Source organism: Setaria italica, chromosome III (genome assembly GCF_000263155.2).
Source record: "Setaria italica strain Yugu1 chromosome III, Setaria_italica_v2.0, whole genome shotgun sequence".
NCBI lineage: Eukaryota > Viridiplantae > Streptophyta > Magnoliopsida > Poales > Poaceae > Setaria > Setaria italica.
In genome coordinates, this window is record NC_028452.1 from 5,585,793 (window position 1) to 5,601,540 (window position 15,748).

The following is a 15,748-nucleotide window of genomic DNA, read 5'->3' on the forward strand; positions in this document are numbered from 1 at the left end:
TGTTTTTGCAATTTTGATTCTGTATTACTGTGAAATGTTTCCAGAATGCAAATTAACTCTAAGAAAGCAGACCTATTAGCATAGCCATACAACTTCCTGAATACTCAGATACAGTCATAAGGCTAATGACACCCAAATTATGAGAGGGCAGATCTGTAGTGGGTGTTGCAATGAATGAATGGGAATGGAAATGCAAATGCAAATGCAAATGCTGCAGAATTGATCATTGCTGCTTGCTGCTCTCCAGCAGCTTGCTTTCCTTCCTCTCCCGGAAGTACTCCAGCCACAGGTTACCCACCCACAGGATGCTCACCGCTATCCCTGCGCCGATGACCACCGTCCACGACGCCCACGCCCACGCCGGCACGCGGCCTCCGCCGCCGGAGGACGCGTAGAAGAACCCCACCACCCTCACGAACCACGCCGGGCCGAGCGCGGCCCTCGCCGCCGTGTACGCCGCGTAGAACGGCGGCGACAGCGCGGCGTACACCCTGGCGGCGAGCGGCGAGTCGCGCCGGCGCATCCCCGCCAGCGTCCACACGTTCTGCGCGGCGCTGGTGGCCTCGGCGAGCACCTCCAGCGGCAGCAGCGCGGCGGCGCCGGCGCCGGCCGCATGGCGGCAGGTGGCGAGGACGTAGAGCGTGGCGAGGTGGTGCGCCACGAAGAGCGCCTCGCCAGGGAGGAAGAGGAGGTAGTGCGCCAGGTCCACGGCGAAGTAGGCCGTGCTGAAGTCGAGGACCAGGCCCTCGGCGGCGGTGTTGGGCGCCGCCAGGACCGCGAGGTGGCCGGCGGCGGCGCGGTGGCGGGAGAGCACGGCGCGGAGGGCGAGCAGCGCCGCGGGGGTGCCGTGGAAGAGCGAGGTGAAGCAGCTGGCGGCCTCGGCGCGGGGCCGCGCGCCCCAGCGCCGGAAGACGATGAGGTAGCCGACGAGGTAGACGGACGCGAACATCGCCAGGAACGGCAGGAACATGGACTCCTCTGCGCCCGCGCGCGGCGTGGCGACGGCGGCGTGCTCCTCCATGGGAGCAGAACAACGACGCTACCCGCTGTTAGTGCGCCCGCTGGCTGACACGACGATTCGACTAAGACGACGCTGGATACAACCTCGTCGATCGCATGCGTGGAAGAAGAGGCCGCGGATGAGCTCTGGAAGCACGAGATGGCCGCCGCATTCGTCGTCTCGCGCGCTCGCGGCGTGACGCCGTTGTTGGGCTTTGGCGTGGCGTGGCTTGCGTGGCTACAGTTTCAGCTAGCTTGCTTGGGGTGCTCCGTGTCCGTGGTGGCGCGCGCTTCATAAAGCAATGCATATTCACCTTTCTTTTTATATTACCCTATCTTATACAGGGAGAAAAACAAAAAAGTCAAGCTCCAACAAATCCCTATTCTTAAAAAAAAATACAGGCCGCATATTTCCGCGGGACACCCCTCTCCCAATCGTGCCCGGGTTGTCCTTTCCCGCGTGCAGATTCCTTCCCGCCGATTTTTGGAGCGAGGCGGAGGAGCTGCGGCGCATCGGCTGAACGGAGCCGAGCCAGCCGGCGGCGACCGCGGCCGGGGCTGAGAATGCCTGGCGCGACAGCAGGTGCGTCCGGCATAGCAGGCCGAGGATGAGCGCCATGACGGTGTCGGCGACCTCCTCGGCGCGGTTGGCGTCGACGTGGACGAGGCAGAGGCTGAGGTCCGCGGCGACGGCGGCGTGGTCCGCGGAGCCGAGGCAGAGCAGGAGCTGCCAGGGCCGCAGGCGGCGCTGGGCGGCGCGCGGGAGGAAGGCGAGGGATGGGAGGAGCACGGCGGTAGCCGGCCGAGGCGACGGCGGAAAGGGGCACGTGCTCGACCGCGGCCACGCCGGTTAGGCCCTCCTGCTCCCGCGAGGGGTCGTCGAGGCAGTTGAGCGAATGGGCCATCCTGGCTGGCTCGGCTTCGGGCGGCCGGATCGGGATCGGGAGCGACGGGTGCGAGGCGGAGGAGCTGCTGGTGGCGAGCCGGGACATCACGCATCCTTGGCCCTCGCCGCCGCCGCTACTGTGGTGCTCGTCCACAGCCACCGCGCGGTCCACGACGCGGCCCTCAATGTAGCGAACGACGCACTCGACGCAGAACTCGTGTGCGCGGATTTGACCGGCGGCGAGCTCTGCTCGAATGAACGATGGAGGTCTGATATGAAGGTAGAGGGTGGCTTTCACCCCAGCGAGGCTAGTCTCAACTATCTTCTTCTTCCTCACCTCCTTCCCCAACCCTCCCATTTAACGATGCTCACTAAAAATCATTGGATAAAAAATATTATCCAACATTTTTTCAAAAAAGTTGGAACAACATTTTTTTCAAAAAATTGAACTAATATTTATTCGAACAAAAAGTTGAACCAACATTTCTTCAAAAAAGTTAAACATTTATTCGAAAAAAGTTGAGCAACATTTCTTTAGAAAAAGTTGAATCCAATATTTTTTTTAAAAAGTTGCATAAATATTTTTTTTAAAAAAATTGAATCCAACCTTCTTCTCCGGCTCCGACAGCAGCCAACAAGGGCGGCGTGCAGCAGGGCCAACGTGAGGGGTGGTGACAGCAACAGGGGAGGGAGGGGTGGGCGGCGGGGCCTGCACGGGGGCAACAACAGGCAGGGGAGGGAAGGGAACTAGAATTTGTGTTTGATGTCTGATGAATCTTATCACTTGCACGAATCTAAAATACCGGAAGGTTCAATACCTTCTAACTTCGGAAGAGGGAGAGATGGTGAGGGAGAGATGGTGAGGGGGAGGTGAGATTGGGCCAACTATATTTGGCCCACTTAAAAAAATTGGATCGGACCCACTCACGATGACGACGACGTAGCTTGTTTTAAAATATTAGAGAAGTTAATTTTTGAAGATCTGTGGGATGATAATATTTTAGAGAAATAAAATTTTAGAAAAAACCTAATACATAGTTTTGGGGGAGAATTTTTAGAAGACTTTTGGAGTTGCTCTGAGCTCTAGATATTCTCCGTTCTAAAAAAACTTGAATATTCTCAAAGCGATGCGAGCTTACCTCATACGCGCAACAATGAATGACATTATTTTGCGTACTAAAATATTGCCAAAAGATTACAGGTAAATTTATCGTACAAAAATCTAAGAAACAACAAACAAAAAAATTTAAGAGGTAAATCTGTGGGCAATTTTGTGGGTTTTTTTGCTAACTAAAAACAAACAAAAAACTCAAAAGAGTTTCAGATGAAATTTCTCCTACTCCATCTTCTTGATAAAAATAAATAAATAACACACAACTAGACATGCTACTCTACACATGACATTATGAAATTGTGGCTCATAACAATGCTGCTTCAACTCCTGAAACGAAAAAGAAAACAAACAGTTCAGTATGTAATTACACTAATAAATGCATTCTCTTGAAAAAAAAGAGGGACCAATAAAGGTTCATCCTTCTGTTTATGTAGGGAAAAGTCCTTTGAAAAGCAAAATTTAACAATTAATTTCTCTTAGAATATATTGTCATTTGTAACAAACCAATATCATATTAAAAGATATGTGAAATACTTAACTATATTTTGGCCAAAAGTGAAAACTAACAAATTTTTTACTACAAAAATCGTGATATACCCTATAAAAAGGGGGGTAGTGCTACTGTTTTCAGAACATTGTACACCAAAATAACACCCATAGTTAAATTCCTAGCATGTGGATCAAAGCCAAGGGGCAGGATCTTTGCATACTGCATCAGGAAGAAAAGAACAATAGTTCACCACTAATTCACACCATACTTAAAAAAAATCCTAGCATTAGTCATATATATTAACACAACATCGTTACTGGAAGCCTCCACATTTTCAGAAGTGATTATTTGACAAGGTAAAACATACTTAAAAAAGGCAATTCCCTCTAGAAGACCAATAATACAAACGATAAGAATACATCAAGCTGTAGACAAAAAAGGAACTTTTTTTTTCGAGAATACGCAGGAGAGCTGCGTACCTTTGTATTAAGAAGAATGAGTAGAATTATTATAACGCGGGCCTACCGGGCTCACACACACGGTTTTGAAATGTAGCTTGAGCTTACATGGCAACTTATTTACATCCGTTTAAACACAAATGTCAAGGTAAGAAACCACTAAGGTACCATTGCTTCAGCGTCGTCCTGCTGTTGTCGCGGCCATTGGAACATTGCTAAGTGTTTGGCTCCTGCCGCACACCAATCAGCAGCTTGTTCTCGGATTAGCTCAGTTAGTTGTAGAGGATTTCTTTTTGGGGCTCTATCAAAGTTTCTGTCGTTGCGCTGTTTTCAAATTATCCAGGAGATCAACATAAACAAGGAGTCCATCCCTTTTCTTAGTGATCTGCTCATGGCTCGCCGCTTATGCACCCAGTAGTCCGTTAAGGAGGTTTCAGATAGTGAGGTGGTGTTCTGTATGTGCAGCACTGTCGAGACGATGTGCCAAACCTCCTTTGTGTAAGGGCAAGCAGCTAGCAAGTGCACTGTCGTTTCTAGCTCCTGTTCACAGAATGTACACTCCACATTTCCCTGTAACCCATGTCGATGTCTTCTATCAGCCGTCCACAACCGCTCCTTAACTGCCAACCAGATGAAAAATTTCACTTTCATTGGTGCCCATGATTTCCAAATCAGCTTAGCGGCAGCGAACTTTGTGGCTCCACAAAAGAAGGCGCGGTAGGCTGAACGAGCAAAATAGACTCCAAAGGCATCCCATCTCCACAAGACTCGGTCTTCAACTCCCTAGATTAGATGAACATTGGCTAGTTTGTGCCAGAGAAGAACATATTGTGTAAGAGCAGCACTGTAGCGCATCCGGCAAAGTCTAGAATCCATTGCTTCTGGTGCAACGCCTGTGCGACCGTCCTTGTTCTTTTCACCTGCGGCGCGATCAAGTTACAGAGATCTGGTGCCAGAATAGAGGGTGAAGATTGTCCTAGCCAAGCATCCTGCCAAAAGAGCGCTAGATTGCCGTCCCCAAGCTGTATCTGTATCTGAATGGAAGTCTGGAACATGTGCTGAAGAACAGTATCTCGGGCAAACTCCAATTGCAGGTTCTTCCAAGGCCGGTTCGCGTCAGTCTTCTTCAGCCATAGCCATCGTAGACGGAGGGCGTAGGACGCCAGCCTGAGGTCCAATAGACCCAAGCCGCCATAGTCAGTAGGCCTGCAAACCGTGGCCAGGCAACTGTACAGTGAGCACCTAAGGCATTTTCTTTGCCGGTCCACAGGAAACCGCGGCGCCTTTTGTCAATCTCCTCTAGGACCCATTCTGGCATTTTCAATGAAATGAGTGTGTGAATAGGTATTGAAGTCATGACACCAAAAAAAAAACTAAATCGCTCCTTAAATCAATAGTGTGCTGTAAATCAGATGCAAAGGGTTTAAGAATAGCAGCAAAAGAGGCTAATTCATGAGTATACATACTATGGAGTAGGCTGATTTGTGAATGTGGGGACCTGACGGGCCACAAATGCCTCCCTGCACAATAACCACAAGATCATTACTCTCACAAGACAAAGGGGAAAAGGGGGGGAGTGGGCAGGGGGCATCATGAATTTTTTTGGCAAATTAAATATTCACAATGTACATTTTGGAGTATAATCTATGTACACAATGATTTTATAAAAAAAATAAGTTTTCACAAAAAATGATTTTTTATACAGAAAGGCATCATGCTGAAGGCCAACAAACTTATTTAGAAACTACGAGCCTTATTTTAACAACTCATGTGGCCTCACAATTGTTGGAATTCACTCCCTCTCGGGTCTCGAGTGTTTATCACAAACACAGACTTAGTGTTTCTCTCTGGTAGACACACACAAGCAGTTTTGGTCGATGCGGCCAGAGTAGCCCTCATCACTTCTCGTGCATATATAGCTGATACAGGGCCGTAAGCATGCCCATGATATCCTCCTAATTAATGACCTGCCATTATTCTCCTTGACTATAAGCTAAAACCTACCTAGCACTACTAGCAATGAACCTCAGCACTACTGAACCTGGACACAACCCTCTAGCAACAAGATTAATGCTAACAACACTACAATTGGACCACTAAAATCAGAGGACACTACAAGTTATATCAAAATAACGAAAAAAAACTACACTACTACATGAAGTCGTAATTCTAGTACAACTTATATATAATTTCATACTAAAACTTGGAAAATGTAGACTTAACATCTCATAGTACAAAGGTACAAGAACATGCCATTGGCTACAGAAGCACAACTAATCTCCAGGCATGATGATTATACAGAACAGAAATGTATAAAGAAAAAAAAGAAGTTGAGTGTAAAACGTCATAGGCCAGGCTAAAACTAGATCTCGGAAGTAGATCCAATTAACAGTAAACAAAAAATTAGAATAATAGCAATAGACATGCAAGAAAAGGAGTGGATGGATGAACAGAAAGGGGGAATGGAGCAGATAAATAAGAAATGGAACATAGAAACCAATACAACTCCGTGTGAATTACACAATAACACACACATCTCCAAATGCAGCTAATTGGATGCTCATGCAACGCACATCAGAATCAGAAGAAATGGAATGTAATGGACTCACAATTCAACAGTTAAGCATTGAGAAAATACCTTGCAACTAAAATAGGAGCGTGAATTACTAATTTACCTCATTCACAAAGAATTGTACCTGAAAGGCTTCTCCTGCCAGTTATATCTTCAGTGATGACACAACACAATCATACCCCACAAAGAAAACTGAAAGACAAGACAAAATGAAGTTACAAGATCCAATTTCTAAAATTATACAGTTGCATAATGGAGAAATTTTGAATAATTCGACTATAATTCTCAGTAAAGTACAGCCTCAACGGATACACACAAACATTGCAACAAACCGCATAGAGATGCATTTCTGGTGAAAATAAGGGAACATAATGACAATGCTTAGAAAGAGGTTAGAAAAGAATGCACAACCACATTCAGAACACAGAGACGGGCACCACCTGACAGTGCCCAAATACTAAGACATATTCCATAGGATCTACGAGCATCGTTGAAAGAACAAAAATACATGTGCAAATACAGAACTAAATGCACCACAAATTCAGGATCCATGACATGAGAAAAAGAAGAAAAAATGTATGAAAAAGATTCTTTTTACAAAAGGCCAATTCTACAAGAAATGTACAGGAAAAACAGTAAACCATATGGCCAAAAAAATATACATTGAGACTACAGGAAAAGAGACTAAGCACTCACCCCCACCAACCCACACTCGACAACAAGTCAGCAGCAACAACAAATCAAACGTTAGGGAAAACACAAAAAGATTCAGATCCCCTTCATGGCTTTAAAAAATTGATGGGGCATTGGACAGGCACAACACAAACCTGCATCAGTCCCCACTCAAAATTCGATCCACTCTGCCCATGGTGAGTAGTCTACAGAAACTGCTGAAATTTAGGAATCATCGTCATCTGATACATCATTTCTTAAGTGCATAAACCAATCTACACAAATCAACAAAGACTCTCTAGTAGAATGACCCTAGGAACAATTAGGAATATCTCAAAGCATCACGGAAGCAAAAGCAAAGGAGAACCCCTCACAAATTACTAACGAACAAAAACTGAGACTACATTGTAAGCAAAAATGTATTGATGCAGGCTAACATTAATCAGCACACATTGCTGCACTGTAGCTTTGAATAAAACAAAGTTGTCTGGCAGCTGTTGGACTTGACTTTGATTACAAAAGTGCTGGTGAAAAACTGATGACACAAAGATTTAGCCACCAGCATGCAGGCCAAGATTACTTCTGTGAAAACAAGAACTAGCGGTCATGTATTCTACTGATAAAAACACTATAAGGGATGAACCACTACTACTATGCTCTTACTACCAATGGAGACAAGGACAGGTAGAGTAGCGTGTCTAGTGCCAAGTAATAATCCAGATTAAACAGGAAATAAAGAAGCTTAAAAAGATAAGACAATGAATGCTTAAAAAAGTTTTTATCACATTGCAAACTATAGCTCGAAAAAGACACTTCATAAAGAATGAATCCACGTTGAGTGCTCTCTTTCAATTAGTTCCATCTAGTATCAAGTTAAGTCAGTTAGCAAGGGCGCTTAGCTTCTTATCTGTCCTGAACCGAACTGATAGAAATTCAGAGAAACAAACCAGCCGAGCAGCTGAACTAAAAAAAGCTACTGCCACCGCTTACGTTCTGCTACTATGGAGCTATTGTTTGTTGTCGCTGCCTAGTGAAAAATTAAGTGACCAAAAGCCAAGCAAATGAACAAGAACCTGCACTGCTGCTGCCAATCTGAAAAAAAAATGAAAGGCTTCTATTGATAGACAAAATCGATGCTCGCTACTGCCAACGAGCTGACATGCTGCAACTGCAACTGTTGAAACGACAGAAACAGAGCTAAAACTGTTACCTGTGCTCTACTACAAAACTCCAAAGACAACTCGAATCAAATCCAAATGAGACGAAATTAAAACAATAGCCTCAGCAGGACATGGAGATACTATCCAACAAGATCCAACAAAAAGGGGATTAAGATTCCTCCCCCATCCCCCAAATTTCATAAATTTCAGGAAACCCTAAGAAAAACAGAAAATTTAGGAAAGGCTTCAATTGGAGGTGCTCGTGAGGGGATTGAACAGATTGATGTTCAATATGTATTGTCACATGTCTTAGTCAAAAAAATGGAAAATAGGACACAAATTCGAGCGGCCCATTCCAAGCTAGAGTAATAGCATCGTTGGACCCAGATCTGGCCAGAAGCAGCGAGCACAGAGCAGGTTGCCGGCACCGGAGAGGAAAGCGGCGGCACTGACGGCAGCTCGCCGCATGGGAAGCCTAACCCATCCGGTGGAATCGAGAAATGAAGGAGAGGAGAAGACAGCAAGCCAGCCAACAGCCACTGCACAGGCAAAACCCAATAACACTCATGGACCCGATAACACCAAAACGGGCACAACAGCTCACACAGGCGGGCCCGATTAAATGGATTACACGTGAATCAATTGCACACGTCCATCGCTGATCCGACGGGCCTGCACATCGATTGACAGAAAACTAGAATCTCAATCGGTTGACAAGGAGCAAATCTGATTCCGTGAACCGTCCGTGGTGGACGTCCACCCCTTGGCCTTTCCTGTTCGTTGGATCAGCCCCGTGCGACCAAGATTGATCGACCTGAATAGTTGCATGCGGCGACAAGTCTCCGTGGTCCCCTGCACGAATGCGCTGCGTTGGAGCTTCGTCCGATGAGCGCCGGCGGCAGCGGCGCCCAGGAAGAAGAGGCACGGGCACCGCACTGGCAGCTCGTGACCGCCCACGGCGTCGAGCGGAGCCGGTGAGGGAGCACGGGGAGCTCGGCGTCGGAGGTGTTCGTATACTTCGCCGAGGCCGCCGAAGCGGGAGCCATCGGGGACGACATGGGGCCGGCGGCGTGGAACACTTGAGCGGAGCGGTGCAGAAGCAGTTTACGGGGGTGCGGCCGAGGGATCCATGTCCGCGTCGCCGTCCAGCGCGCTGCCTCGTGCCGCCGAACACGCCTCGAACACGAGCTGCTTCTGCCGGTACGGCGCCAATGGACAGCACGCTGCACGCCGACATGCGCATGTCGGCAAGGGCACGTTGTAGCAGCTGCGGTGGAGGTGGTTCTCGTCGACGATCCCGGCGACATCGGACGCGACCCGACTCCTGGGACTCGTGGCGCCGTTCGTCGCCATGTGCACGCTACGCCTGACATTGCTCGCGCGAGCAGCGGCACAGAGCACGAGCTGTCGCGGGGGGCTCTGGAGCCTGGAGGTGACCGTCAAACTGCACGGTCGCGACGGCGTCGAGCCGGAACATGGCGTGCACCATCACAGATCATCAATGTATTGGTGAAGAGTTTCCTTGCCGAGCGAAACATTTGTGTACGCACAAGGCAGAAGGCGGGTACGGCGGCCTCCCTGAGCTGCGCGCAAGAGGCCACCTCGAAGTTGCTTGAGCTCGTATGGGTAAACCGAGCCGCGCGCACCGGTGAGGTGCTTGAGCAGGGACTGGAGAGTGCGGCAACGGACGGACGGAGGCGCTGCGGACCGCGCGCCGTGGCGTTCGTTGAGTCCGCCGAAGCGGGCGGGATCCGCCGGCGACGAGCTGGGTGGTCCAGAAGCCGTCGTCCATCGAGGCTTGTGCTGATGATCCAGGCCGCGTCGGCGTCGCCGTCCAGTCTCATGGCCGTCGTGCACGCCTGGAACACGAGCCGCGCGCCCGTTCGAGCAGCCTTGATAGCGCACGCCGCCGCCGACGTTTCTTGAGGGGAGTTTTTTTTTATTTTACTTGTGTACTATAATATGGTGTGCTTATTCTGATTTTGGCTTGTTATCACTCTTTTAGTAGGTTCCAAGAAGCAAAGGTGGCTCCAAGCCTCCAAGATGGAGCTAATGTTACACTGCTTATGCTTTTAACTGAGAGGAGTTGAAGGCTGTGACCTTTGGTACAAAAATATCATAAATTTAACAGTGGGAATAGTATTAATTTGATCGAAATGTAAAAAAAGTAGCATCTAGATTACTCATCTAAAAAATGGGAATTGAAGCAAAGACAGCGCCTCTTTCTCAGCAATTCCTTTTAAGATCTTAGTTTAGATTTTATTTTTGCGAAAAGTTTTAGATTCTTTTCTATTCTAATAATTATTCAAGTTTTTGAATTTTGAATAGTACTTGTATTGTGTTATTTGACTTTTTTTTTCCTTAACCGCTCAAATCGACAGGCCACCGTCAACAGGGAGCACCTGCACCAGCACCAGCACCAGCACGATTTAACAACTTGAGAACCTCGAAATTGATGGTAGAACTCGTTCGCATGGAACTCGGAAACACTGTTAGTCCTACTCACCTGTCCAGTGATGTAGCTCGCAGCAGGATGAACGGCAAGGAACTCCACCAGGCCGGCAACCTCTTCTGGCCTCCCAAACCGTCCTGTAATTTACATCAGCAGCCGCCGCAGCAGCAAAACAAAATCGAGATTCAGAAGCCTTCATCAGAAGATCGTTCAGTGCACTACCTAATGGTATGGTCTCCAGCGCTTTCCGTTCGACGTCTTCCCCTAGCTTCGCGGTCATGTCAGACGCCACCCAGCCCGGAGCTACGGCGTTCACCTGCAAGCCAAGTTTGACGCAAGTTCAGACAAGCTTAGCTTTGCATGTCTTCATGGTTTCAGAGTTCAGACAGGATGTTATGTTTCTTCTTCATCTACTCAAAGAAGCAGGGGGTAGTGCTACTTGCATTGATGTTCCTGCTCCCGTACTCCCTCGCCATGGCCTTGGTTAGCCCGATCACCCCGGCCTTGGCGGCGCAGTAGTTGGCCTGCCCGACGTTGCCGATGATCCCGGAAACCGATGTGATGTTGATGATCCTCCCCTAGGGGAAACCAGGTAGTCAAAATTTGTGTCATAAGAGACTATGATCGTAATTCGTAACAAACGGCTTCTCCGATCCTCGCAGGAGTCTTGGGAAAAATGGCAGTACCTTCCTTCTCCTCATCATCACTGTCGCCGCAGCCTGGGCGCAGAGGTAGACGCCGGTGAGGTTCACGTCTACCACTTCCTGCCATTGGGTCCGCTTCATCCGCATCAGCAGCGCATCACGAGTAATCCCTGCTCGTTATATGGAACCATGAATGGTGAATTTTGACACGATGTAGATGCAAAAGTTCAGGCTTCAGACCTGCATTGTTTACCAGCACGTCCAGAGTTCCCCAAGCATCGATAACCTGTGAATTAATGAGTCACGCTCATGCGCTTGATTAGATCGCTATGTAGTACTATAAATGTGGCTAGAGAAAAGCCAAACTCACAGTTGTCATCATGGATTCAACCTCGGTTTCGCAGGAGACGTCAGCGGCAAAGCTGATCGCCGTGCCACCAGACTCCTCGATCTGCAGTAACCGCCATTCAATTCGACGCAAATTTGATAAAACAAAACAAGACACGACAAATAGAAAAGGTGATGTGCTGTATTCATCTGCCATGGTTTGCATGAAACTGTAACACAGGTTGGATCAAGAGCGGGAATCAGCTCACCTCTCTGCACACTTCTTCAGCCTCCGTGCTTGACTTGGCATAGTTCACAACCACCTTATTGGACAGTAAAAAAAGCCGAGGTGGTTCAGTAGGACATACGTTTCTTCGCTTTTCCTCTTAATGATGCGAATAAAGTACCCTTGTAATAAGGTTTGTAAGAACGAGAATCTACTAAGTTTTCTTCCTCAAAACAACAGTGTAGTTTTTTCAGTTGTGATATGGCAAAAGCAGAACACATGTAACTGAAGAAGCACCTTGCAGCCTGCTTTGCCGAGAGCCACAGCTATGGCTCTGCCGATCCCTCTGGACGCCCCAGTGACAACCGCAACCGGCGCTTCAAGCTGCGCCCAGCCATCCATGCTCACTACACTTGCAGGTCTGATGATTCGGTCGCCTCTCCTAACTAAAGGGACAAAAAAATGTCGTTTCGCTCATCAGAAAGATCATGCCAAGCCAGTTGGCAATAACAGGAATGCAATGTTCATACAGTCTACTGTCTAGCTAACGGTTGGTTTGGTTAAAATTGCCTGGTGTGGACGACAGAGTCGCCGCCGGCCGTCGACAAAGCTGCTGCAGCTCGAACCTGCCGCCATGGCGCGGCGGTGGCGGAGACACACGGGCGACGGCGGTGAGGCTCAGGCCAGCGGAGCATGGCGCTGCGGCGGAGGCAGCCATGGCAGAGGGGTTGGTATGTCAATTAATTGGTAGCCGCCGACGCTCACGACGTCTTCGAATCCAAAGATGGTTAGAGCTTATTAGGACAGAGCTCAGAACTCAGAAGACGTCGGCGGCGACGGAAAGATGGCTGGGCACGGCGCGCGCCGCGGATTAGACGGAGGCTTGCTTTGCATGAGCATGACCACAACGGAACGAGACGTCTGCGCTGCTTCGTGGAGCCATGCACACATACGCATGCGCTCATGTGTTTGTTGTGCGCTCCTCCTCCCATGCTGCTCTCACGAGATTTTGCATTGCACGCCGCGCTCTGGCTTCGTCAACAGATCTCTCTTGCCTCGGCCCTCTGTATGCTACCTAGATGCCACAAGTCCTGTTGGCCATGCCGCACGGCACGCCGGCTTTGCGGCGCGAAAACTCCCCGTGCGCATCCGCCAAGGCGGCAAGTCAGGGGGGGCCAGCGGGAGTGCGGGATCGAACCCAGGAGGAGCATGCAGGCCGCGTCCCGCTCGGCGTCCCACTAGGCCACCACCCCACCCAACCAGCAAGCATGACCGCGCCAATGATGGCGCCCTGCGCGCTCCCATTCGCCCACGTCTTGCTGCTTACCTGGCCTGCCGTCGCGTCACGCCCCCACTTCCACTCTCGGGCTCATCTCATTCCCATCTCTCTCGGTTAAGGTCCTAGAGGTGTTTGATCCACTGGCTAAATTAAATGCTACTCATTACTGTACTAGAAGAAAATCGCAACTAGCTGATCAATATTATTGTTGCTCTCGGTTAGTGGTCATAGCTACTGACATCTTGACCAACAAAACGAAGATGCCCATATATAACATGTGAAGAAACAAAATAGCTCAACTCCTCTCATCCTCACCTTCATCATTCCGTCGCTCTTATTCACTGCCTCTGGCTACCGATGCAGAGATCCAAGTAGCAGCAGGCAAGGGACGGTGCAGGGGCTACATGCAGATGCAGCGGGCGGACCTCCTCCGGAGCAGGCCCAACTCCGTGAGGGCAGCAGGTCATCGCGGCTGAACTACCCGTTGTCGCCCGACGACCAGCTCGCGGAGGGGAGGGTGGCGCGCGAGGCTGGCCGCGTTGGAGGGGAGGGGCGACTGAGGAGAATATCGGGGCATTTCCCAAGGTGATCTTTTACTAGTTTTAGCTGGCTAAAGAATTTTAGATGCAGCTAGAATTCAAAGTAGCTAGGCGCAGACGGCCAGCGCCCAGCTGCACGCACGATGTTGGCACGAAACATAAACAAGCCATCAACGGGAACGGGGCACTGGCAAAGACAAAGACGGCATCGAGGGGCCCGGGAACAGCAGCATAAAACGAGGCAAAGTTAGGCTGCCACCTCGCCCAACCTAAACCAGTATTATTAGTACGGCCTAGCATGGGGATAACAGGGTAAGGGTACGTACCTACGCAAGTACCTTATTTGCTGGGATTCACAATTATCGGAACGTAGGGACAGGATCTAGTTGATTGTCCACTACCAGCAATTCAGCACTCCCCTCTTTTGTCAACACAAGAAAATTTCTCATGGAGCTCAGGATGGTTGCATGTTAGCAAAACCCTAAGAATTTGGCTCTCGTAATCGATCGCTACTGTACGTGTGGCCCTACCACTAGGTGCAACACTCGAGGCTCGCCCGTGTGGCAGTACGTGCGGGGTGTGGTACTGTGGTATATCGGGCCCGTAATCGGAGGTGTCGGAACGAAATCATAAAGAGACCTTAAAAACTGAAAATGCGACAAACCCAAAGAATATTTTCACTTTAAGTATATAACTTCTACAAATGTTACTTCTTACTTAGGAGCTAATCAAATATTAGTGCAAAAACGGTAAAAATATTACTCAAGCAACTAGCTGGCCTCATGTTTCTACGAAAAGCATCATTCTCTTTTGGTATTCCTTGAAAAGAAATCATCAACTGTATCTTTTTCTGAACATGATGAGGAGGTCCTGCTTATATCAAATAACATGAATCTTAGACTTGGCTTTCATAGGTACATGTGCAGCTTTTTTTCTATGTAATTAAGGTTTGTCAATTAGTACTAATTGAAGATTCGGAGGCCTTTAAATTTTTGAGGCCCTGAGGCTGTCCGCACCACGACCCTCTAAGCCATCCTCCAGTATCGCGATAGCGGAAAAAACACCGCACCGCGGTACTAGGAGGCTTCCGCTATCCAAGTGGACGGCCGACGCTCCGCTACTTCTAGCGGACGCCCAGGGTGCCCGCTACCTACCTCCCGAGGCTGCCAGCCCCAACGACCGCCCTTCGCGCCTCCGCCCGGAGCTGGACCGCCACCGCCGCCGCAGGGTCCCATCCACCGCTGGAGGAGGAGCTAGTCGGCGGGGGGAGGAGGAGGAGGGGGCCGGCGGGAAAGAGGAGGAGCCGGCCGGCAGGGAGGAGGAGGAGGAGGGCGGTCGGCGGGGAGGAGGCCCTGGAGGCCGGCAGGGAGGAATAGGAGGGGGCCGGCGGGGAGGAGGCCCAGGAGGCGAGGCGTCGGGGAGATTACGGATGGGGGGAGAGAGAGGGGGGGGAGGGGAACGGTTGGGGGGAGGGAGAAAAATAAAATATGTGGTAGTTGGTATAGAGGATGACATATAGAGTAAGACCGGTGTGGTAGAAATTGATATAGAGGAAAGAATCTTGATAATTAGGATAGAATATTTCTTTTAGAGTACGAAAGTAGAGTACCCCCGAAAACCCGTCGCCCATGTTGCACCTGCTACTGTACGGGCCGTCGTGGCCTGCGTTCAGGGCTCATGCATGACTGCAGCAGGGTTTTTTAAACTCGAACCACCCCGATCACCCGGGCCGGTCGCCACGTACACCGACACTTCCACTGTACTCCAACTCCAACCCTGCCCCAGTGCCCCACCGCACCCCCAGCTCCCAGGTGCGCAGGGCTCACCTCGCATGGATTACCCGACCCCCTCGTACACCGGCGGGCCCCGCGGCGCTGGACCAATCCCGACGCCGCCAGCCCAGCCAGCCACACGGCCGCGCCTGCGGTCT

At 49.7% G+C, this 15,748-nt stretch overlaps 2 protein-coding genes and 1 long non-coding RNA gene across 4 annotated transcripts; all 3 read right to left on the reverse strand.

Annotated features, from left to right (window-relative positions):
* Positions 1-52: 52 nt before the first annotated feature.
* Positions 53-1,272, reverse strand: LOC101775088 (TLC domain-containing protein At5g14285). Its single transcript, XM_004960641.3, has one exon. It carries the CDS (start codon positions 1,019-1,021, stop codon positions 224-226), a length of 798 nt encoding a protein of 265 aa, XP_004960698.1. The 5' UTR covers positions 1,022-1,272; the 3' UTR covers positions 53-223.
* Positions 1,273-3,970: 2,698 nt separating this feature from the next.
* On the reverse strand, positions 3,971-10,690 carry LOC101775914. 2 transcript variants are annotated; one of them, XR_002676691.1, is made up of 4 exons: positions 7,347-10,690; positions 6,644-6,711; positions 5,414-5,467; positions 3,971-5,258 (listed from the first exon to the last, which is right to left on the reverse strand). It is a non-coding gene; the product is annotated as an uncharacterized LOC101775914 (long non-coding RNA). The 2 variants fall into 2 exon arrangements; XR_214801.2 differs by having other exon boundaries at positions 6,644-10,690.
* A 21-nt stretch (positions 10,691-10,711) lies between these two features.
* On the reverse strand, positions 10,712-12,718 carry LOC101776165 (3-oxoacyl-[acyl-carrier-protein] reductase 4). Its single transcript, XM_004960643.2, has 10 exons — positions 12,571-12,718; positions 12,298-12,446; positions 12,044-12,097; positions 11,818-11,898; positions 11,688-11,733; positions 11,490-11,617; positions 11,247-11,381; positions 11,026-11,119; positions 10,858-10,940; positions 10,712-10,753 (listed from the first exon to the last, which is right to left on the reverse strand). The coding sequence occupies exons 1-10, from the start codon at positions 12,716-12,718 to the stop codon at positions 10,721-10,723; spliced, it is 951 nt and encodes a 316-aa protein (XP_004960700.2). The 3' UTR covers positions 10,712-10,720.
* Between the last annotated feature and the right edge of the window lie 3,030 nt (positions 12,719-15,748).